The following is a 25,571-nucleotide window of genomic DNA, read 5'->3' as shown; positions in this document are numbered from 1 at the left end:
ATTTGTACTCAAGAGACTCTGCTAGTACTCAGGCATAAGTTTGGGACTGTAGGTAGAATAAATCAAATATTGCCCTGAGGAGCTTACAGTGCAAATGGTAACAAGACATGAAAAGTAGGTATAAATCATAAAGCAGGAGGAGCGAAAGGAGGAGGGAGAAGCTGAAGGAGCATGGAGAGGAGGAAAAGGTATATAGCATTGGCTGGACATCTAGTTTGGAGATTTCATATGTTGGCCTCTTTCTTTATTTTTCTTACCATGATAAAGTCTAGTATCCCCTTTCAGAGGAGATGATCTTGTGCTAGATGCTTTGCTATGCAAAGATGGAAATTGAAGGTGGTCCCTGTCTCAGATGTAATCTGTATGATTGAGATCCAGGATAAGACAGTTGGAAAATTATTACAAAGAACAGGTACTATAGGCAATGAGTTACCTGTCAAAGACACTTTCTAAATTTAGCAGTTCCAGAATAAAATACATTTGTCATTTTATTATGACCCAAATCCTATTTATTTATGCAGTGAGACTACTCCCAGAAGTAATTTGTGGATAATATTATATAAATGTAAATACTTCTTATTTGTAGCAGTATCTCACAGAGATTTCCTCTTCCAAAAAATGTTTAACATGCCCTGTGCTCTTTTTCTTGGGAAGTAGGAATTAGTTACAACAAGCTATGCATCTGTAATGACCTTGAACCCTGATTATTGTCATTTTCTGGAGTTATGAGACTGTTGCTTTGATTAAAAATAGAAACAGCCACCAATCTCTGTGGGCAGTAAGACCGTATCAGCCTAAAACTCACTTGTCTTCATGCTACGGATTTTCATCCCCAGAGCTCTCTGTCAGTGTGGCACAAACTACCAGAGGACCTGTCTCAACTTGAGCCTGACTTTCTGTGACAACTACATCTCAGAGGAACGGCAGCATTGTTGGCACCTGGAAGACAGTTTACAAGGAAACCATCTTGGAAATATATCTTTTCTCACAAAGGAAACTTTCTACTTCAGATTCTCAGTAAACCTGCACTTTAAAGAAAAGCAAAAATGTAACCTTTATAAAACTAAAGCAAGAAGATACTTCATATTATTTTGCCTCCACTTCATTGACTGGTGCTTGAATAGTCCTAAAAGAATCTAAATAGACAAATAAATGAAAGCAGACTGTAGGAAGTCAGTTGTGGAGAGGAAAGAAACACCTTTCACTGTGCATGAGTCTCTTCAGAAATACACAAATATGTTACTATCAATGCATTATTTACAGGGAGCGGAATCTTATTTTCTCTTTATGAAAATAACAAACCCCCCTTGTGACCTAATCCCAGCAAACAAATGACTTCTGTCTGTCCAGTCAGTCCTGGCTTAAGTGAGAGCACATATCATTCTGCCCTTTAAAGGTGTGCGTCAGATCTGTATGCCTGTGTTCAGAGTGGGCTTCCTACAAAATTCTCCTTTTTCATCTTATTCAGGTTGAAGGTAATTGGACACCGGCTGGTTGGTTCGTTGACCTTCTTGGGAGGGATCCTGGTACTGGGAGTTGAGCTATGGGGTTGCTTTGTTAGGATTTTGAATAATGGTTTTGTGATGTGGCTTTTGTGCCCTTTAAACACTGTGGGCTTCAGTTCTGCCAGTGCAGACACTAATGTACAGGAATCCAGCCATATGCTGTCATCAAAAGATTTGGGGCATTCCTTAGCTTTTGCATGGTGCATGGCTTCTTCTGGGCCACAAGAATTAGATTATTAGAATAAATGAATTCTTACAGAGTCAGATTGTCAATATACTACTCCCCTTGGTGAGTTGTTGCACATCTAATCTGTGCAATGTCAGTGCAACTTTTGTATGAGTAGGTATCCATTGACAAGAATAAAGGGTTTTCAGTCTGGCCTCTTCCCAACATTGCAAATGTGTTACTCATGGTACAGTTACTAACTAGTAGAATGAAAGATACTCAGGACATTTTGATGGCCTCCTCATTCGGTAGCAAACATCTGTCTAGAGTCACAGACTAGACCCACAGAGCAAGTAGGATAAAGTCAATGCGTGTTTGAACTCCGTATTAACACTCAAGAGTAAGTTTTCAAGGGAGGTATTAATCTCAAGTCACATCAGCTTTCTGAAATGTTCATACATATGCACAGTCCATGCATACAGCCAACCACTGTTAATGGTGGCTGCTATACTACTTGATTTCCATTTTTTCTTTCTTCTTTTGAAATTTCCTTCCCATGAGGGTAAATCTGCCTCAGTCAGTAACAGAGATGGAAAAAGTACTCTGAAGCGGACTGAGTATCATGAAGTGGTACCTTTCCTGTCCTGTCCTGTCTTGTCCTGTCCTGTCGCTCTGACCCTTTTGCCCTCATCTCCACTTAGGCCATCTGTGAATCTTGTTATCTAGTACTGTGCAGAGCAGATCGTGTGACTGATCTCTTGGCACAGCCAGTGTGTTGCCTTGGCGGGTAGCGTGGGATGAAAAAAGCACAATACGTGCCTTTTCTGTCTGAGACTTGTTTATCTGCACAACATCCAGGCCACTGTGGGAGAGCTCTCCTCTTGGTGATCACTGGCAACCAAAACCGAATCAAATCAAGGCAAAGTTAGAGAGATTGTCCTATACAAAGAGCTGCTCTAAAACAAAGCTGCGTTTTTGTGGTGCATTGTTCTGGCTCTGTGTGAGTCCTGTAAAGAGACAAAGGCGAGCAGGAAGGAAATCTCAGCTGCTTAGTAAATGCCCTAATTTGATTTATTTACTGCTCCCTTCCCCCACCCAAACTGTTCTGCTAACCTGTTAGTCCCAACTCAGACAAGTAAAACCAGCTAATCTGATTAGTTCTGACACACAGGAGCAAGGCTGCTGGGAAAAGCTGGACCCTTACAGCTGTTTCAGGCTTCAGCTTTGATCATAACGTTATGGCTTTACCGAATGTATAGTGCAGTGTGACAGGAGCCCGGCAGCATGTACACAAGTGAGCAGTGTGACCATCACTGAAGATTCCTACCCTGGGTCTGAGGCCACTGGAATACAAACCATGTTTCGTGTCACCTTCAATGTAGTGACAGAGAAAGTTACCTTCACCTTGGCAGCCTGCCCCTCCGTCACATGGAAGGTAAGCTCAGATATGCATCGTATAAAAAGGTTGATGGAACAGGAAAATGAGTATCTAAACTCTTTTCCCAACCGTAGGCCACGTTTACAAAGTTTTAAGGGGAGTAATAACGTTTTAAGGGAACTGCACTGCAAAGTGGCATATGCACGACTGGTTGGAGTTAGACTAAATGGATCTGGTTCTAGAGAACAGCTTATTCTTTTGCTTTTAAAGCTTTTCTCATTTGACTTCTAAAATAGGCAAATTCATACTCACTTTCCTCATTCTGGTCTGGAAATGCCACTGTATTTATATTAACAGCAAATCCAGAGAGGTATATAAACACAAGCTACTCATTTCTGTAAGGAAGGGACACTGTTTGGGGAAAGCTTTCAAGCTTCCTAGATAATTTAGGGATTGCAAGGATTTGTGAACTGTACCAAGGTATGATAAATTAGAAAAATTTGCATCCCTATGGTAAGGGTCTTGAAGCAAAAAAGCCCTAGATGCCTAATTTACCTGGCATGGGTTTGTGATAAAATTTGGCAGAAGCCAGAGATGCTTTGCACATCAGTTCCTTCTCCCATTCAGTAATTCAGTTCAGATCTTCATTTCCTTGAGACAAATGTTCTCATCTCATCTTGAAGAGCATTGTCAGGATGAGACGGGACCAGGTTCATTGCCTTTCCTTTCTCTTCTAGTGAGTGTGTGCTTTCACTATAGTGCAGTTTGAGAAGACAGCCACTATCTTCTGAAGTGTTGCTTTAAAACCTTCATTTTAGAGTCTGTTACTTAGAGAGCAGTTACTGTAGGAACCTGACCTCTGTCTGTTATTATGCCTTTCAGATGTGAGACAATTATGAATAACTAGATACAGTGGCAGAGCAGGGTAATTTCTCTTGCTTTAGCTGTTCATGATTCATTATGCTGCATAAGTAGTTGTCACATACCTTTGCTGTATCGTTTTCTCAGTCTTCGACCTGTCTTTTCTCTTGATTTGTGAGGTAGACACTGCCCAGAAGCTGTTATTAGAAGGTCTTTAAAGGGCCTGCTACAGTGTGGCCCCAGCCCAGGTCTGTGCTATTTGTAGCATCATATGCTAAATAAAAAAACATCTACTGGAACAAAGTGTGTTTGGAGTAAAATTATAGTGGACACCCTCCCTCTGTGGGAGAGTCTATGGTAATATTGCTTCAGTTTCCCTATTTATTAGGAAAACTTACCTTCCCAAATGTGTATTCACTAAACGGTAATAAAAGATCATTTCAACACAACAGAAAATGGCCTTACCTATGCTTGCTAATGGTGTGTTGAAGATTTTTCTGCCTTCATATCAAGAGTTGTAAGGACTTACAGATCTCTGCCTTTAGGCTGCAAGGCACTTAGAAGAGGGGATTGAAATGGAAAAGGATAGAATCTTACCATGCTGCAGTGTTCCTACCTGACCCTGGCTCATGAGCTCTTGGTACAGCAAACATGGATGCAAATATAACCCAGCTGAGCACTGCATTTCAGTGCTCATTTATTACATCGCTGAGGGCTGTTAGACATAAGTGCATTGTAGTAAATCCCTCTGGAACAAACTGGCAAGTACTGAAAAGTGCATCCTGGCACACTTTTCCAGTTCTCTAGCTCTTTCATTATTTGCATAATTTAAATTATTTGATATGTGCAATGTGCAAACATGAGCAAATGCTTAAAAGTAAAAGCTAAAAGAAACCATGGTACAGTAGAACTTCCTGAAATGCAGTACATTGATTGATTAACCAAGTAAAAAATATGTGAAAAAGTGGGCACAATTATATGGAAAAGCAAGATGGGATGCCAAGCCAGTAGAAGAGATGGATCTGCAGTAGAGCTTACATAAGTAATGCTAAGTTAATTTAAGGAAAGCTTCGTGGAGGGAGGCAATATTTTTATTGACCAACACTTACAGTTGGAAAAATCCAACAAGGTTGCAGGCACACAAGCCTTCCATTATGACAGTAGGAGGCTAATGAAAGATATGTTTTACCTACAACCTTACCTTGCTTTCATCCTTATATCAGCCAGAACAGCACTGGTACTGCAAGTTAATTTAAATTCCTTGCAGTTGAAAGAGGTCACATCACTGCTGGAGGAGGGAGGACAGAGACATCTATTTTCAGACTGCTAAGTCTTTTTCTTTCAAGAGTAAGTGGCCCAGCCTGCAGGTAGCGCTGAGATGTTCTGCTTTTCCATTTTCCACATACCACAGCAGGACCAGCAGATGAATCTTCCACGGTGTGGTGGGGCCAGGAGGATGTGGCAGCTCTGTGGCACACGTCTTGGGTCCAGGAGGAATGGTGCAAGTTCTGTCCTGAATTGTTATCTTTCTGCCCTATGCTATGCAGTTTTCATTTCTGTTAGAAATCAATTTCTCATTAGAAGTATTGGTGAAAAATATTCCAGCCAAAGCCCACTCTAATTATATGTAAAATACTCATTTACATGACATTTCAGTGGAAGAAAGACAGGACTCCTGCTCCAGACATTTCACAGTCTGTAGGGCATAACCCCGTTGCTTTTGCCAAAACATTGTTTGGTAAAAACTAGTTTAATTAGAAGTGGGGGAGGGTATGGACACAGGACAACTAGAGGGAAGTGACAGCTGGAAAGGCTGTTGACAAATGCGAACGGCTCAGAGTTGAACATGCCTTTTCACATAGGTACCAATGCTTGAAAACCAAAGCAAGAGCCATCTTTATTATAAATCATAAGCATTCTTATTACAGAGCCTGGAGAAGGGGACTGATCTGCTCTTTCTCACCTCTCTCTGTCAGTCTGCCTCCCTTCATTTCCCTGCTCCTTAGAGAACAGGCTGACGGTACTTCTCGATCTGTTGACAGGCATGGAGCTGGTCGGCAGAGCAGAGAGCTGAGTACTCCGAGATATGTGTGGGTTACCCACATCAGACTGCGGCCGGTATCAGCTTGGCCAGAGTCCCTCTTCAAAGGCCTTTTCAGGGTTCACTCATGGGAATTACTGTTGCATTTTCAATCAGTTGCTGCTAACATTCAGGGAGTCTCGTATTGTGCCTATTTGTGTCCTCTACCTGGCTTTAAGAACAGATAACAAGATCATGCTGCTATTGATATACCAACAACCTCCTACCACTCATTTCCTAACCTGTGAATAGATGACATGCTGCTTAGATGAATGCAATTCAAATTCACAGGGTACAAGCAGATTTAGTTACAGAATGTACTCACTTGTTGAGGATTAGCTACACTTGAATCCTATTGATTTTCTCTTACCGTTGGTGGTTTGGTTTCGTTGAATCCTGTCTGAACTGTATGGGGGGAAGCAGCAAAATCTGCTGGTTTGTGGCTTTCTATTCAAGGCCAGGAAATTCACTTGATGGGGATCAACCTAACTCGGGGCTTTCTTACCAATTGATGCTGCACTTTATCTCCCTGACACGGATAGATAAATGAGCTAGGGGTGGCTTTGCAGGCAGTTGGAACCCGACCCAAAAGCGTTGTTGCCAACTTTCAAAAGCTGCACAATGGCTCTCTCCCTGGCAGTTACAGCCGTTGGGGCAGGGACCTGTCGTCTGAAAGGCTATTAAGAAATAATGATGTAAACTCCTCCCTAAGGATGTGAGAACAATGTTCGAATCGTACGAAGGGAGCAATGTCTGTGATAAGGAAACCAGAAAAATCGGGAGCTTAGTGTTCACTTTCTTTCTGCACCAGCTGAATACAGTGCTTTTGCTTGTGAAGGGCCAGTGGGGAGGCAGGATGGGAGGCGTGGGAAGTGGGCGGCAGCACACAGCTTTTTTGGCTCAGAATAACCTTCCCTGCTGCTGTTTAAGAAACCTTGGTTAGACTTACGTAGAGCTACGGTCGTCTGCCCAGTTCAGCAAGAGTATGTGCAGATTAGTGAACGGTTTGTTACTACTTTGTTGTGGTAGTGCCTAAATACACCCGCAGTGTCAAAACCCACAGTGGTAAATACAGTACAAACAGAAACAGGCTTATCTATGGATTTAGTGCACCATAGCAAAGGACCAGATCATGAGCAGAAGGACAGTGCGGTGATGACGAATGTCATCCTCATGTGATGGCACCTGGGAGAGAACTGAGTGCAGGAGGAGGGCAGCGTGAGTGTGGCATATGCTGCAATGGATTACTCTAGGGCTGAATCCAGGAAGGTCTTGCGTTAGTCCAAGGAGCCGCTTTGCTCCCCAGATCCTGTTAAAGCTAGGGAGGTGACGGAGCTCAGCACCTGTGGGAAAGAATTTCAGCTTGTTCTTTACTTGGATGTTGTTTTCAGCTTGTAGAACAGTACATTTCTCCTTGAGCAGTAAGCACTTCATTTCTAACTGTTAAATTTAGAGCTGCCAAATACTTCCAAGTGCATGTTCCCTGAAAAAACATCCAGTAACAGCTATTGTTCTCAGTCTTCATTTCAAATGCTTTTTTTCACCTTGCTTTTAAAGAGCTCCCCAATATATATGCCAGATATTTGTACATCAGCTTCTATGAACTTTGTTCAAGGTTGACAAGCATGTGAGACATCTCTTTTTTCTCCCTGCTCATGAGTGCAGATGAACCCCATCTTGTACATTTGTTAGTTGATTTTGTTCCTTTTTGATGCACCCAAAAGAGAGGTGGACAAATTCCCTTCACTCTTCATAATATTCACAGTCCAGTAATAGTCAATGACCCCAAATACTTGTCTCAGCAACCCTGAACCCCACTGCACACCGACACAATCATCTTTGGGATTACAATGCCTGATTTGGGAGCTACTGCCATAGAAACAAGTACTTTTTGAAGTGATGACTTATTATTTCTAGCAACAATCTCAGAGCTTTATTACCTTGAGCCATGATGATAGACCAAGGTATTCTTCCTGTCATTACACTTCTGGGAGTTCTGTAGCTCCCATATGTCTCCTCAAAAGTCTTGCTAGCAGAGATTTGCTCATCTTTAGAGGACTGACATCCCTTTCTCCACCTCTCCCTGATTATTTTTCTTTCAGTGCAACATGCCCACCTGTGCTGGCTTCTTGCCACACCACAAAAATATCAGTATTTTCTTAGCCTCCTACCAAACCCTTAAATGAACGTGACTGAAATGGATCAGCAGATTCTTGCTGAGGGGTCAGGTGATGCAGAAAATCAAGTCAGTGATGCTCGTTTGATGCCCAACTGTAGTTCACCAGCAGATGGTAGCAAAGATCTCCTTCCCTGTGAGCTTCAGCGGGGGTACTCTGAATGCCAAAGGGCTGGAGTCCCCCATCGGAGCCATTTGTATCCAGCGAGAAGAAAAAAGCTGTAAACAAAGTAGTTGTGCAACTCGGAACAAGGGAGAAGAACCACGGAAACCACGGACATATTGCTGCAATCGGGACAGAAGAATTAAGTAGAGGCCGGAACAGAATCACTGCAGTGACTTGCACTGAAAGGCATGAGAAGCATTTTGGTGTCACTGTTATTGTTCTTGCGGTGACAAAAAGGGACCATTATTTGCAATGTAGCAAATGAACAACATTCAGAGCAGCACAATGAAATCAAAACTGCTCTGGCTCAGCTCTGCCCGTGTCTGTTGACCCTTTGTCTTCACACTGAAGAAATGGAAAGTTCAGGATGGGTATTTTTACTAGAGGCTGTGTCTAGTCATTTATGTATTTTTCTTCTAAGCAGTACCAGCTATAGTTCCTTTATATTTGATATGGGCTGTTGATTACCACTTTCTCTCCCTCTCTTCTGTATGCTACTCATTCAAATGGCTTGTTGTGACAACACTTCTCAGCTTCTTTTTCCTGATAGCAGTTAAACTGAGAGACGGAAGAGAGAGAGGGACAGGATAAAGTGAAAGCTGCTAAACTGTGGTGTAATTCCCATAAGGAAATGTCTCGTCACTTGTAAGACAGGACTGGTTAGAGCTGGGCAAACTATTTGTGGCAAATCACTGCATAAATTTTGCCATTACTGTTTTCAAGTGTACCACCTCTACTTTTAACTACCTTACTGGAGATTTGAAATTCTTTGATTCCTTCATGCAAACACTGTTCAATTCTGTAAGCAGTTTCTGGTTTCTGGGAAGCATTCCCTTTGTGTTCATTTCTCCATCAATTAGCGGTTCATGACCAAAATCCTAAGAACTTGTTCTGTTGTCTGACTAGATACTGAAACTGATTTCTATGCTTATTTGCTGGAAATGAAAAAAAGGTATTTATCATTTAAAACAAGAAAAGGGCTTTTTATGGGTATAAAAATGTGTTTCTTATCCAATTCTTACCATATTTTGTATCAGAATATCTTTATTGGTTAAAGTTTTAGAATAGAAAGAGAAAGGAAGGAAATCAGTTACCGTATTGTGCTGCTCCTTTCACAGGGTGGCTTGCTCTGGAAAGCAGTGCAAAACACAAGTGAGACTGGCTATACCTCTGTCAGTGCTTATGTCACGTATCTGAGGATTTCAGCTGCAGTTGTCAGGATTCTCCTTTGGCTTTAAATCTTTCTGTTTTCTTGCAATTATTAGAAATACCTAAATACCTTCTGTGCCTCTGGCAGATACAGCTGGCCTGAGTCCTTTCAGCTCCACTGGCATCAGTCAGTGGTGTTAGTGTTCATATATGTTGTGTTGAACTACATGGGCAGGGGATAAAGTCCTCTCACTGTGACAACACTTGTCTCCTACAGCTGTGCTCTTGGCAGAGGTGATGATCAATCTGTTCCAGGGACAACCGAAAATTTTGCTTGGGAGTTTTTGGTCCATATCCTTTTGCAGGGAGACGCACTGGGAAAGACCTGAACATTAGGGGACTTAATGACCTAATTTGACAGAGCTGCAATGGGAAGAGAGCATGTGTCAATCTTGAACATCATGGTTAGACAGTATGGTAAATCTGCCATTAGGGATCCTCATGTTTCATCAGAAATGCCATGGCCATCTAAAGCCAAGCTTTGATTTAACATAAACACACTGCTGATCCAAATTTATTCAAAAACACTGATGGATCTATTCTGTACTGTCAGGCTTTATGCCCAATCAGGTATAATCTGTCTGCACATTTCCCTTTTTATGCTAGATCAAGGAACATCTGCCCTCCTACAGCCAGCATAAAACGCCTCCGCAAAAGGATGAAACCATTACGCAGCTTAAACTCTCTCCTGTATAGTGTGTTTAATCTGTCTGAACTGCAGTCATGTTCTCATGTCTGACCAGATCCATTTTACACTGTTGGTGGTTCTTAGATACGCCATCACAGAACCACAGCCTAAATGCATAAATGCAGCCATACAAGAAGCTGATGTCAAATGCAAACTGTGAAGTCAAACCTCTGCTTGATCACATTTGCTTTCCCAAGTGACAGGTGCTAATTTTTCCTCCAAATAGTTTAAAATTTAAGCAGATAAGTAATGTACAGGAGATCTGTTAAGAGAGATGCAAACAATACATCCGCAGAGACATACAGATGGATGTGTGCTGTTTCAAATATTAAACTCAAAATGTGTGCATTCACTAGTTAACGTCAGCTCTACCTTTAGTCATTCTTTACTGTCCTGATGAGATATTAGGAAAGGAGATCAGAGGTAGTAGTCTTGTAAGATGAAACTGGGTAAGAAATAGGAGGAAGAGAGTAAATGCATGGGAACTGAAAGCTGTCACTGGAGAGAATGCCTAGAAAGCAGTAAATTACAAGTGGAAATTGCAAGGTCCTTGTTGAAGACAAAGTGTTGATTTGAGCAGTACAGAGACTGGAAAATATGATGACACAGCACCAAAACAAAGAGGTGTGTGTATGGGGGAAGTTTAGGAGTTGTCCTGTAGAAGTGAAGTTTTGGATTCTGACCAAAAAGAATAAACCTACTTTATGTGGAACACTGATTTTGATGACAAGACATTATGAAATGACAGAGCAGCTATGTATTTTGCCCATGGGATTCAGTTTCTGTTCCCATGCAGGTGTTTAGTGCTTGGTAATCATAGTAGCACTGGGGTATTATAACTCACTTAGACACTTCATGCCTTATTTAACAACATTTGAAGCTATTCTCACTATTATTATTATAAAAGGAGCAGTCGCAAACTCAGAGCAACGTATGGAAATCTTCCACAGCAGTAATAATTCATTCCTCTTAATACAATATCCATTGTCTTAGTGCAACTAAAAGGGTCCTAGGTGCTTTATGAAATATAAAAAGACATAGTCCCTGGCCTAAAGTGCTTTCTGCTTTAGTTCAGACATGACTGAAGACATGTGAGAAATGAGAGTGAGATGGTGCAGGGATGAGTGAGACCCAGAGTTCCTCTGAAGAGAGCACTCTGGTGTGATGTTTATACAACCTGAGCATTAAACTGTGTCCAGTCCCCCCTCTCCTTTTTGAAGTTAGCCTAATTTTTTGCAGAAGCAAGGGTTGTATGACATTAACTGGCATTGCAAGAGTTCTAGTGGATGACAGTTTCATTTTTTACTTTTGATAAGAGCTCTTGTGAATCACATCACAACCTCGGACATTAAAGAAATATGTGTCAATTTATCTTAATATGCCATCCTGTACATCACAATGACTTACCTGCTGCTTTAGAAGAACTTCAGCAACCCCTGCAGCAGGGACAGGGACTTCCAAGTGCTGGGGGTGGGCAGTTGAGAAAACATGTATTACATACATTATTTAACTCCCAATGTGGCCGCAAAATGTGGTAGAAATATTTCCTGAGCTGTACCCTATTCAAGTTTCTTATAAGGCCAGCAACTTCTAATCAGACTTGTAAATCCCGGTGGGTCTTTGCAAAACTGGTCTCAGCAGCAGGGAATGTTTAGCAGTGTCTTTGATTGCTGTATTGAAGCTAACCTCTTTTCACAAAAAATGTTCCCTGGCAACACCTCCTGCCTGGAGTCAGACAGAAAAGTATAGTTTAAAAATCTTTATTTACAACTGGAGAAAAAGAATTCTTTGCCTTAGTGAGCTTCTGGCAGTTACTGAGGCGCCATAGTGCAATATTCACCTGTTTCCCAAGGAAACTGGCAAGTTTAGCCACGTGGTCGCAGATCAGACTACACTGCTTCCACGGCTGTTACTGATCCCGAGGGTCAAGAAATACAGGATACTGCATGGAGTTCCTCAGGTCTCACTACCTTCACACCGAGATGGAAATGTGTCCTTCCTACTGGCTGAGGGGTCCTCTGGGATCAGAAAGAAGGGGTAGAACAGCTTCCCTAGGTAGGTTTTTGGGTTCAGGGACAGTGGTGACAGACAGACACCTAGCTCTCTGGAAAGACCATGCCATTCACTTCCTTTCATGCTTTTAAGCATCCCTCTCTCTGTCCTCTGACTAGGCAGTCCTATCTGTCTCTGATTGAGACGTGATCAAATCAACATCCTAACACCTAGCGCTTTCCAAGGGAGGACTTCAGAGGACCATACTCATCATGGCAGTGGGTGTTTTCTTAATGTTCATGAAGAGAGATTTACATCCTACAATGATCAGCAAGTAGCTCTGTAAGGATGTTACGCTGGATTACCCTGGTCTCCACATCTCCTTTGGCTCTGATTTCCAGCACCCAAGCTGAATGAGGAGCCTAAGCAAAGCAGGGGTCCAACATATTTCTCAAAATACTCTCGAAGCCCCATTTTTTGCCTCCATGCAGAATTTCATGAATTAGTGCCTCTGAACATTAACCGGCAACACACTGGCCTCCACTGGCCAGTTCCAGGCTTGGCTTGTGCCAGCTTAGCAGGCTCTGCCCCTCACACCCAGGCAGTGGCAGGGGTCTGCGGGCAGCACTGAACTTATGTACAAACAAGGAGGAATTTTTAGCAAGTGTTCTCCAATATAAACTCATTCTCTCTTGTTTTCCTTATTTCCAGTCTTAAGGTGGGATGTTTCACCTTGCTGTCATTATCTGTTGGCTCATTTCCAGGCTGGACAAAGCTAAGGGGGGGCTGTACACCTTCCACTAGTGCTGCTTGGGCCCTATAGCAGGGAGGGGTTCCTCTGCCCCTGCTCACATGTTACATCTTTCAGTAAAATGGTGCTGGGAAGAAATAAATAGTGTTTAAAAGAGGGAACTGGAGTGAGCAAAAAGTTTTCCGTTTAAAGTTTACACATTACTAGATAAAAGGAATGAAACAGTGAGCTGTGCATAACCCAGGGTATAGAGTATGCGGTATGACAGACTTCTTGTTATCTCTTCTCTAACTGCCTTGTCATCCTTCAGGCAATAATATAACCAAGCTCTGGATGAACACTGTAACTCCAGGTAAGCTCAAAGATAAGCTGAGAGGCTTTCACCATTTAAACCTCTTTAAAGGCCTAATGCATTAACAGGAGATTTACATAGACCAAAAGTTACATAAACAATCACTTATGAAAATGTTCTCTTTCATTTGGGTGCCAAAACTTGACTTCTCTCTGAAAGCAAAGGTGTTGCATCAGCATTTAACACTATGGCTGCCACTGCCTTCCCCTGGTGACAGCACAGGGCTCCTGCAAGTACAGAGCCCTGAAGCTGTGTTTTGGGAGATCAGTAACGTGTCTGTGTGCAGCCTGCAGACTTTGCTTTGTTAAAGAGTATTAAAGTATATGGGGTTTAATACTTTCTTTGGTTCACCATTAAACCAGGCATTTCTTCACTTCAAAAAGCTGCCATTTTGACCTTTAACACTATATTAGAAAGCAATGACAGGCTCAGCTGTTTGCAGTTGTTTGCCTTCTACGAATTCAGATTAGCTATTCCAGTAACACTGTTATTGTACACTATTATAACCATTAACTAGTGACTCATCAACACAATGAATCTCTGTATTCTGAAGCAACTAGAGCACTCAGTGGGTCCAGTGCCCATTACCTCAAAGGATTTTAGATCAGGGTTTGTCCCTGAATTACAAAAAACATTAACCATCCTGAAACTCATACATCATTCCCTTCGGTGACTGAGTCCTTGGAGTATCTACTGATTTTTTTGGCAAGATACAAATCATCTTTGCAACTTTCTTTCAGTATTTTTCAGGAGAACGGCTTTGAAGTTGTCACCGATTGCAGGCTTTAATGACTTGAACAGACTCATTAAGGGAGATCTGTAAGGACCAAGTTTCTAGGTTAGGAAGCACATGGTATTTTCACTTCTGGAGGAAGGCTAGGAAGGCCTGTGTGTGTGCTTAGCCCTCTCTTACTGGACAGTGTCATTGCTGTTTCCAAACTATGGGCCTGGCTTGCTCTACAGGTGTCCCAAAAGCCCTGGTCCATCAGTCATCTTTATAGGGAGGCATGTTGGCCTGTGCAGTGGATCCCACCTACTCATATTTTTCCAGTGGAAGTAGTGTGATAGTTCAGGGCCTGGGCGGGTGATGGTATACATTTGAGTCTTATCTCAATAAACATTCAGTACTCAGCTAGAGAACGGACCTTGATGCAAGAGGTGGGAAATATTCCCGGATCCCAGGTTAGATATTGTCAAGTATCAGGTTTATAAAGCAGAAGGAGAATAACATTTCTACCTGTGAGCAATGCACAGTTCATTTGTGCAGTAACTGAAGAAGTGGTTCTCTAAGCTGATGGATAATCTGAGCTGCTGTGTTTCTGAGCTTAAAAATGTTACTAATGAACATTAGTCATGATGGTGACTAATGTTCTTGTTTGTGCCAATGTTTAGCCAGTCAGAAAAGATGTAGGTTTGGTAAATGATCTCCAGACTTTGAGATTCTGCCCAGTTCTACACCCAAAGATCACCAGCAAGAGAGAATCATTTATACCACATTGAAGTAAAGAAACAACAAAGTAAAACCATTAAAGCAACGGGACAAAAGCCTGGCTTTAGCCAGGGTACAGAAAAATAAGCTGCTTTTGAAAGCTGCCCCTGCCTTCTCCTCTCAGTTGCACTGCATACGTTGGAAAAAAACTCTTGCTTTAAATGGAGGGGACCGTTTATAACTTACTGAATCCATAATTTAGAAGATTTTAGACATAAAGCATCATGTATAACTTAAGTAACATGACCTGAATCACTTGGAATATTGTAATTGCCTTCTTTCTGCTGTAAAACTCGGAATCCAAGATTGCAGGCTGAACTCTTCTGAGGAATTCATTTTCTCCAATTAGAGATCTCATTGCTGTCCTTGCGTTCAGAGCAGTTCAGTTTGTTCCATTCACTGTTCTTTGCAGTTTTGTCAGCAGGACAATTTACTGCAGCCTGTCTGTGTGTAGTGAATCCATAATGAATTATGGAAATTTGCCGTGAAAGCCTGACCTTTTCCAACGTTTTTATTAGGATTTCCCAGTACCTCTGTTCTCGTACGTTTTAATGCTCTGAGCAGGAAGTAGTCATTTCAAATATTGCTGAAGAAATTAACTTTAAAGTCTACCCAGACACATGAAAACTCATCCTTACAAAAACTTATTTCCTGCAGCCTAAAGTAATGCAAATGTTATTAGCTGAGAGAAACTATTGGAAGACATAACAGGCTCCTCATTAGGTTTCCACCAAGGCAAATAGCATTATTACAAACACAAAAAAGACTTAAAGTTTTCTATTGGCCAGATATACACTGCAGAGCATGTGATTACCATTAATGTGGACTTCAAAAAGCTCAGAAATGTGGCCCAGTTTTCTCACACAACCAGAAAGATGGATATTTACCTAAATAGTCGTATTAATGAGATGCATTTGCAAAGTATCGTAATTTCTTGTCCCAGCTAGGGATAGTGCAAAGGTGGAGCAAGAATGAAACAATTTCTCCAAGTTTTCCAAATATTACGTGATGTCCAGTGTTGGTTGGATGCCCATATGGTTGGTAGGTCTTACCGTATCTTGGCAGCTTTTCTGTTCTCAAATCCATATGATTTATACAATAAAGAGCAGGTTCCAAGAAATGTACTGAGCTCATCACATCCAAACTCCCACAGCTACTCTACTGTTATGTGACTTTGGAAAGCAGAGCAACTGTGACTGAGAGTCAGAATGAGTCTAACCTGGTAAAAGAAAATGCCGACTTCAGATAATTTTCGTCATTTTAATTCCTTTAAAATGGCTAAAGCCAAAGTAAGGGAAAGTTTGATTCTGAACCAGGTAGTTAACCTGGGAAAGGTACCCTCTGACAGTCATTGACCTACATGGCCCCTGATGGGCATGGGATTGAATATCTCAGCTGGTGAAAGGATACAGTGGTCTAGACATTTGGGGTCTAGTCTAAAGCTTTATAAATCCAGGGAGAAGCTTTCCAGGCTTTGGATTAATCTTTTGAGATCTAATTCAATGTCAAGTCAAGCCAGATCTGTTTCCCAAACAAAAACACAGATGCAGGCAGCTAACAAAAGAGCTGCTGTATTCTTGTAGGCAAGCAGAAAGGGAAAAGATTTATTTCAGAAGCCTCAAAATAACGTCTAGTCCAAAGAATCAGAATGGGTGTGCGGATATATCCTCTTAAAATTATTATGACCACAGTATTCCTTGATTTACTGACAGCATGATCAGACAAGCAGCATGGATCCAGCCTGTTAATCATAGAATCATAGAATGTTTTGGGTTGGAAGGGACCTTAAAGATCATCTAGTTCCAAGCCCCCTGCCATGGGCAGGGACACCTACCACTAAACCAAGTTACATAATAATTGCAATGCAATTTGAAATCCTTTGCAGTGAAGCTGGTTTAAGCACACATGCTACAAGGCTTCATAAGACATTAGAAATGTATCTCTTGGCCACTCTTTTCTTCCAGATAAAGGCATGCTCTTCTTCAGCTTTAGGATGCCCTGGTTGGACCATTTGTGCTTCTGACCCCGCGTGTCATGGGCCATTTAAAAAGCTGTGAACTCAGACCTTAAAAAGAACCAGAAGTTACAGAGTTGGTAATGGGACAGGAAGATGTAGAAACCTGCAGCACCATCTGCACTGAAGACCTTTGTCGTTTTTAATGTAGCGATGTCAGTGCAACCCGTTGAGGTTAATGGACCATTCCCTGGTGCCGTTGTTACTCCAGTAACCTACGAGAGCAGTTTGCAACATTGAAAGTCTTGTTTTGCCCCTTTGTGAAATCAATACAGCTATGTAAGAAGTTTGTGTTAATGGTGGCATCACAAGTGGACAGGGATGATGCTATTTTGGTAGAGGGTGCTGGGTCATCTCCTACCTTAAAACTCCCTGTTTGTAGAACACATTCTGTGTTTTAAACTTACAACAATTACCTGCTGAATATGGGAGAAGCAAGCAAGTGGGAACTCAGCTGGTCGACTTCCAGCATTACTTGGTTTGCAGTTTAAACAAGATAAAACTTGAATATTACAATATTGGAATGAAACATACCTACCAAATTGGGCAGGATATTTGTGCTTGTGTAGGCAGAGCAATGGATACACTGCTGCACGCTTCTCTTGCTTCTGAGCTGCAGACTTGAGTTCTGATGAACCACAGTAAAAGCAATAGCAGGGGGCAATAACATTTGGGGAAAAATGCTGACCTTGATAGCATATGGTGCTTTCTGACATAGCTATGCGTGGAGATCTGTTTTAACATTTAGTTACCATTATAGCGTGTTTTACATCCACGAAATATGTTCATAATGGAACTGCATTCTATTAGATGTTATCCACACAAATGTGAAGAATTTCTGCCCCAAAAGATTTATAAATCGATAATTCTAGTTCAGTTTAAACAGAAGTTATCTAGTAAGCAAAGCCTTTAGAAGTCTGTTTCCCACTTATATTCTGCAATGACTTCTATATTTTTTGATATGCTGGGAAAGGAATTGCCTGAGCTACAACAAGGCTTGACCTGAACAAGCTACTGACCTGCTTGTCTGATAGCTGTTGGATATATTTAGTTCCCCGTGACCAAGATTTGTTTCACTTGGGACTGGAACTTCAGGGGCTTGCAAGGCTGATGCCTGTGTTCCTGTTAGCAGAGCTCCACTAGATCACAAAGAGAGCTCTTGTGAAAGCCAGAATGCATCATCGTGTTTCACCCTTGCTATCCAAGCCACCATCAAATTCATTTAGTTTAGAGATAAGAAAGGTCTTGTCTCTGGTGGGGAGTGGGAGATTGTTCTGTGAGTAATTTTAAATGGGCTTAGTGTTGGGGATTTTTTTTTTCTTTTAAGAAACTATTCCATGGTCTTTGTTTTTAGGAAATTCCCTTTGTTATTTGATCTAATTTTTCCTTTACTGAGCTTCATCATAATGCCTATACCAATAACGCCTGTAAGTGAATTCATGGTAAAGCAAATTTTCTGCAGTTTATTTTCAGAGTACTTAAAAAATAGATTTGGAACCACATGTAATCAACTTTGCAGATTTTATTATTGAAATCCCGGAACTATAAAAATCAGTAGCAACTCCTCATGACTTTAATAGGTCCAGAATTTTATCTTTGTAAGGAAGATACTACTAGTGGGGGTTTTTTTCCACTATAATCTTTAGAACTAGCTGACACAATGCAATTGCAGTGCAGATTGTGTAGAAAAGTGTGGAGAACATTAGCAAAGATCAAGGGACAGCTTACTTGCCTTCTGGTAAGAAGACATTTTGCTACCAGATGTGTTCATACTCTTTGTAAATGTACTATGAGGGCTAACTGAATATTACTTGCTTTAGAACAATCTAGTATTATGTCTGATGAACTCCTGAAACACAGATTTCCTTAAGAAGACTTAGGGCCTCTTTCAGGAGAGGTGCAGTGCTACGAACTTACAACATGCGAGCTTCCCACCGAAGTGGGGATGGCTCAGCTCCTGTTGCAGAAATACAGCCTGGCACATAAAGGTAAGCCAGCTCTGATTTCATCTGTCCTTAATACAGTGGGCCATGTGATATGTTGGTTCAGTATTTGTGAACTGGACCAGCAAACTATCACTGTAGTGCGGGTGATTTGGACTCATTGGGGTGGGAATTGCTGCAGCCCAGTGGTGCAGCAGAATCCTTAAACATTGTGACTGTGTTGCCTCTACTGGTGCAGCAAGGAATATGACTATAGAAGCACCAAACTACTAAAAGAAATACATCTCAAAAAAAGTTTTGCTATGGCTAGGACTGTAGGATCTAATGGCTTATCATAACCTCTCTGGAGTATTTCCTCTCAGGAACTGTTCTATATGCTTTTTGTGAACAGGTGCTCCGCAGGAATTTTTTCCAATGTTAAGAATAAGCACACGTTTTATTTTTGAGGTGTTTTGAGGTTTCTGCATTCATTTTTTAATAACGCAAGAAAGTGTGGAGGAAACTCGAAATTAAACAGACATAGTATATAAACCTTTCTCTCTCACACGCTATAAAAATAGCTGTTTCAAATGAAGTTACAAATGATCCCTTAAATCAGATTACTAATTCAAATGTGCTCTCTCAACCCTATTAAACTGTCATCTTATCCAGAGTGGGGATAGACACAAATCAAATGCGTGGATCAGAATGACCCTGGTCACCATGTGGGAGTTGAAAACTCATCTGATGGAGGGTTTGTGAATGACCTTTCGCTTTGTACCAGGCTGTATCAAACTCTCCAATCAAATATCCACTCGATTCCTAAGCGTCCTTAATCTAGTGCAGGTGAAGTAGTTGTTTACATGTAAAGTGGTAAGCATATGTGCAAACCTGAATTCTCAGGCTATTGCTAACTGTGCCCTGACAAAACCTTAAGCTGACATTAGCTGGTGCATCGCTAGAGGACGTGGTGGGGAAAGCGCTTCACAGCCCGTCCTGGGGGATATCCAGAAAATGTTCCTTTTGTTTTTCTCCTGCCTTTAGCTCCTCGGTCAGATCTGTATGCGTTACACTGCTAGATGTGAAACTTGGAGTTGTTTCAGAACCTTTGAAATACTTTTTTCTGACATTAACAGCATAAATAAATTCTTCATGTAGTTCCTCTCATGTTTAGCTTTTTGAAGAAGAGCCGATGAGTCACAGGTTTCCGAAGCATCTTGTTCCCGGCATTAGGCTTCTCAGACATTAAATAGAAAACATCAGAACAATAACAATATTTCCCCTGCTGCTTTTGGAAGAAAACAAAATATGAATCCTATTAGTTTGAATAATTCTGGTGTTGGATAATTGTATTGGCCACAGGTTTTATTTTCTCCTTGGTGCAGCATTTTGTAAAGTCAAGTCAAGTTGAAACAATAGGAAGAGGGAAGGAAGAAAGTAGCATGGTATCCTGTGAACACCAGCGGTATCATTATCTTCTCTTTGTTTTCAGAAATAACCTAATGAAAAGGCTCCTTCAAAAGCTAAATGCCTTTGTTGAATCCTTTCTCTTCTCCTGAAGCTATTTACCAGCACAAAAGGCTTCAGCCTAAGAATCAACACAAAACCCTGAAGAAGAACAAGGATCAGTGGAACAAATGTTCTGCCAATCTAGTGCTGTAACCCAGCATAACTGTTAATTTCTGCATAGCCATGGGCTGAGCTTTTTGTGTTCCTAAAGGTCAGGATTTCGGTACTTTCTGAAGTTCTGAAGACCTGTTTCTGATCCCTTTATTTAGCACATACTAGGAAGTGATAAATCTGTATAATTGGCTTTAGAACTACTAGTACACTTCTAAAGCAGTCTGAAAATATTTAGCTTCTCAGTAAATTAGGTGAATGACATTTGTACTTCTCTTCATGAGATTGTTCCCTGCAATTAAAGGACTGTATGTATTTTATGTGACGTCTCTACAGAGTTTGTACTTTTGTTGCTTTTAGACAGCCTCTTAAGACAACAGTAGCCTGTGCCTTATATTTCCATCAAACTTCTGACTACACTGTGAAAATATGAACTTCTACTAACGCTGACAGCAGGATCCATGTGCATTTTCCAGGTGCCAATATTAACAGTACCTGTAGAGGTGACATACATTGCAAATTCAAAGCCAGAGTAACCATACTGTCTGTATCATTTTTTCTTCTTTCGCCCTAATCCACAGTGATGGTAAACAGATGCAATATGCTTCTTGTGATCAGTGATTTCCTGTCCTCAAAGGACCTTGTGAAATTGCCTCTCCTTCCCATTTCCAGATGCTCATTCCAAGGTTCAATTGAATTAGGTTTTGAAAACATTGTCTAAACATTATCTCATTCTGTTCCCTGGGATTATGTTTTTCTTACCTTTATGAGGAGGGCTTGCTGAAGCCTTTCTGCTCTGAGCACAGGCCATTGTTGCCTGGGACTGGGGTGGCACCACATCCAAGTTGCCCTTGAAATCTACCTGAAATTTTTGCAGCCAAATTGATCATAAATGCTCTAGAATTGTAGAATTTATGAGAGTCTCTTTTTGCTTGGGACAACTTTATCTTACTGGGTCTCTCAGGGTCTTCAATTCTTCTTGTCACAATCTAATGGGTATCTGTGTGCTGAAGCTTTGGTGTCATCTTAGTAGCAGTAGATTGAAGCCTGAGCCTGATGAAAAACTACCAGACAAGACTCTTAACAGAGTCCTGATTTCGGCTTTTCACAGCATCAAGATCTAAGACATACATTTGGGTTGTCCAGTGGTTTGTTGTGCACAGTGACTTGGAGAAAATGCCAGCAGCAGCACCCAGTGAGTTGTCCATTGGTAATAATGCCACAAGCTATCAGTTTTCTAAGTTTCTTGTCCACACATTTTTCCAGATTTCCAGAGAAAGTTTGAGATGTGGGTCACAAGAATTGTCTTTTTTTGACAGGCCTCCCTTGATGTTCTTCAAATGCAGAGAATTACAAAGGTTTCTGTTTCTCAAAATATTTCCATGGATCATGTTCTGATTAAAAATATATGCATCTTGTTATATGTGTGAGCTGCCTTCCCTGAGATGTGAAACTTGTGACCTACTTTGAAAACAGCACCAGTGCAAAGTTTCCCAACTTCTGGACTCTTTTTCTCATTATCTGCAGCAATTTCCTGCAGTATGTTGGAGTCTGCCTTGGATGTGACCTGTTGCCCACAGTAACTCCTGCTGTCATCCATCTTTATGTTGGCAAGCTTCCATTTTATGCCAGCATTCCTGCAAGAACAACTGAAGAATGACACTGAATCATGTCAAGTCAGTGTAATCCTTTCTCAAAGAGATTTATTTTGATCACCTGGGGCTCTGGACTCTGTGGAGCATCTGGATGATTGAACCCCTGTTTCTCTGGTCTTTGGTAGCCAGCAGCAGATGATTTCATTAATCTAATACAGACTTGAGCTTGTATATCTTGCTCTTCCTTGTGTTCGAGGTTTACATTGCTCTGTGCTACTTTGCACTCCCATTAAAATCTTCATTTTTCTGTCGTGCAAACTATCAGAGTACTTCTGGAGACAGTGTGATGCTGGCTTCTACTGCCCTTGTTATAACAATGTGCCTACTAAAAGAGGTGCCTGTGTCCCTTCTCTTAAAAGGAGTGGAGTCTGCCTGCCTACCTGCCTGCTTGGATGCTTAAGTGACTGGATGGGTATTTCTGTAGGTGCAAATAAACTATACTGGGGATATAGAAGAGTGTGAATGGGGAAAGAGGAAGACTGGGGAGAGGTTTAACAGGATACAGGGAAACTGGGGAGAGAGGGGATGTGAGGAGTTAGGAGTGGACCGAGGATGAATAAGCCGAGAGTCTGGAGGTGTGATGTGGGAATATAATCAAAGAGAGACAGAAGGATGAGGAGCTAGTCTGAAATGGAGAGGTTTACTGGTGAAAAAGAGGGCCAGAATTAGGTGCAAATCAGCAGGAGAAGTGAGGGAAGGGAACGGTCTGTAGAGGATGATGAGGTACAGGAATCACCGGAGTACGTGGGCAGAAGGAAGAAAATCCCCTCTGTTTCTGTCCTCTCCCTGGACAGGAGATGGTACTGGAGTCCCTGTCACCTCAGCCAGGTCGAGGAGAAAGAGTGCCCTTGTGTGCATGTGTAGACCTAAAACTTGACTATGATAGGATCTTACAGTGGGGAAATGGGGGGGGTGCTTTCATTTTAAAAGTTTGCTGTTGAAACATGGTGTGATGTGATGATTTTGTTTTCATCAGAAATTGGCAGCCACAGCCTGTTTTACTTCACGGTGCTTGCAACTTCTTTATGTGCGTTTGCAGGAGAAAGACATTTTGCACCTACGTACCCTTTATGAGTTTACTTTAAATTAAATTCTTTAGGCTCTCCAAAGTTGATTAATGAGATTCTCCTGGGCTTAACAGGGCTCCCAAACACATGATCATATTAGTTAAGATCTTTTGATTAGACTTGGCCTGCAGTTTAATCATAGGCTCCTTTGAGAAAAATAGCTGTAGTTGAAGAGTTTAGTTTGATACTGAGAATATAGTCTGTCAGTTTTATGATAAAAATTCTATGTGTACCATAAATTTTACTATCCCTAATAAAATAGAATAATAATAAAACATGATGAACTTAGCCTACAGTTAATCATATCCACCCCAACACAAAATTATTATGTTCTTGTAGATAATTATTTCCAGTGAAAAACTGTCGATGAAATGCAGAGGAGATAATAATTTATCTTCTTTGCATGAATAGTGCAGGTTTCGTCACGCTTGTGTTATTTAAAGTTTTAGCCACAGTAAAGTATTGTTCAAATATCCTGATAGAAAAGAATTAGTCTATTTGTGGAATAGGATGAAGCTAGAGTGTTTGGAAGTAATATTTTTTCTTACATATGCTTATAAATTATATATATAAGGAAAATTATAGAAATCTATTGTTTCCAGCAGCCATGCCATCAAATCTTTTGCATCCCATCACCTGGATTGCCAAAAATGCTTTCAGTTTAACATATATTTTATGAAAGGTCTTATTTTCTGTTCAGAAAATGGGTTATTTGCAGTATAGCAATGAATAAATCCAGATTAAAAGTATCTCCTAACTTATATAGTCAAGAAGTTTGTAAAGTTTACCTTTTCAATTCATGTTTCATAATTTGTTTCAGGAAATAGAGTTAAATATTAGAGATACTATGTCTACAGCCATATCTGGTATCATGTTTTGGGGGGGTTTCTTCAAGAATGATGAAATCCTTGTGGGTTCAACTGTGTAAGGAATTGACTTTTTGGCTCTCAAGTCAAATGAGAAACTCAGGAAACTGTGCTTCTGCTACTTTTTGAAAGTATCATTTAATTTACAAAACAATAGTTCAGTTGACATCAAATTAAAAAAGTCTTATATTTGGTTTGCATTTGCCTCTAAAATTTAAATGTAGATAGAATTCTAAAGAAAAATTGTATTGAAAAGAGAAATGTAAACAAGACTTCTGAAAGTTTCTACATCAAATGATTCAAGCTTTTTTGCTTTTAATGGCTCAAAGTAGAGAATTTTAGAAGAATTTACCAATAAAGATGCTTTTGTTGGTGTGGGAAAATAATGTTATTCTGCTTATTAGAGAAGAAACACTTGCACAGAGTAGTTTGGGTTTGAAGTGCAGAAGTGTTTGTATGTGCGTGAATCTATAGTTCTTTTAGATGGACCAAATAAGTTTTAATGTCCTCTCTAGCCCAGAAGCTGTCTATTAGCACTAGCATGCCAGTGAGCTCCAGCTCCTATGTCTGCTGACTGAATAGGGTATTAAAGCACTAAACTAAGAGATTGAAGCAGTAAAATCCCCTTGTGACGATCATCATTGTGGCACACACATTTATCCCAAAATAACAGAAGCAAAGAAATTCTATGCAGTGCTGCAGCACGAATGCGCTGTTCCTTCACTGGGTAGCCGGTTACCTCCTGCTGCTCTCTCTGCCGTTTGCTTTCAGTCACATTTTGCAACTATAATTCTGCTGGTTTTCCACAGCTCCCTGTCACAGCAGGCTTCGAAGCGTGCTGCAAAGCTTCAGACAACTAACAGTGTACACGTGGGGACAACACAGTGAATGGGTCAGCAGAGGGAAATTTGAGGAATGTTTGGTAAATTGATGCAAGAAAGCAGACATCTCTAGGAGAGAGACTTCAGGTCAGTCTTCAGGTCTGGTCTGTGGTGAGCAGTGGCCATGTATTTGCTTGGGTGGGAAGATGAGAAAACATGCACTGTTGGTTTGCTTAAATTCTTGTTTTATTGCTTTCACAAGGTTATGCATAGCAGAAACCTTAGAAGCTGAACAGAAATGTTTCTTATGTATAGGTATTCTCCATTTTATCACAATCTGTGTTACCTAGTAGTCCTATAAATCATTTGGGATATTATATAGATGTTCTAGGCCACAGATGAACTGCTTTTGGCATTTTCTAGAAATCAGAGAGAGGCATTTTATTGCTGCTGAGAGTCACTGGAGACTGTGCGCCTCATGCAGGAAGAGTTTTTCTTGCAGGTAGTAAAGGAATGGAAGTTTGCTACCACTGCTGCACACAGCAAATTCTCTGGTTCATCCGACAGACCCCATCCTTACCATGCTACTGCCAGCACTGGTCCATTGCTTTTCTCTGGGTCCCTGGTTTTGGAAGAGAGTGAGGGAAAGAGCACTTTGCCCACTGCTGTCAACAACCCAAACCCTGCTTCTCCAGGTGAAACTTAGCAAAGAGTCTCTGGCTGTGGCACAAAGTTTACTTATTAAAGACTTTGCCCAAGTAGCTGAGCTGACAGTGCAGCAAGCAAGGTGTTA

General features: G+C 41.1%; 1 protein-coding gene across 2 annotated transcripts in view; it reads left to right on the top strand.

Annotated features, from left to right (window-relative positions):
* Positions 1–2,772: 2,772 nt before the first annotated feature.
* Positions 2,773–25,571, top strand: part of SPATA13 (spermatogenesis associated 13) — a 165,030-nt gene continuing 142,231 nt past the window's right edge. Inside the window, exon 1 of one of the 2 annotated variants that reach the window (XM_052812622.1) lies at positions 2,773–3,106. In XM_052812622.1, the coding sequence (XP_052668582.1) occupies positions 3,029–3,106 (78 nt within the window). In that variant the 5' untranslated portion in view covers positions 2,773–3,028. The remainder of the gene's footprint in view (positions 3,107–25,571) is intronic. The other variant, XM_052812619.1, reaches the window with a different exon arrangement.

Source organism: Harpia harpyja, chromosome 17, assembly GCF_026419915.1.
Source record: "Harpia harpyja isolate bHarHar1 chromosome 17, bHarHar1 primary haplotype, whole genome shotgun sequence".
Taxonomy (NCBI): Eukaryota; Metazoa; Chordata; class Aves; order Accipitriformes; family Accipitridae; genus Harpia; species Harpia harpyja.
The sequence above is the reverse complement of the archived record's forward strand: the minus strand, read 5'-3'. Positions and strand labels throughout refer to the sequence as shown.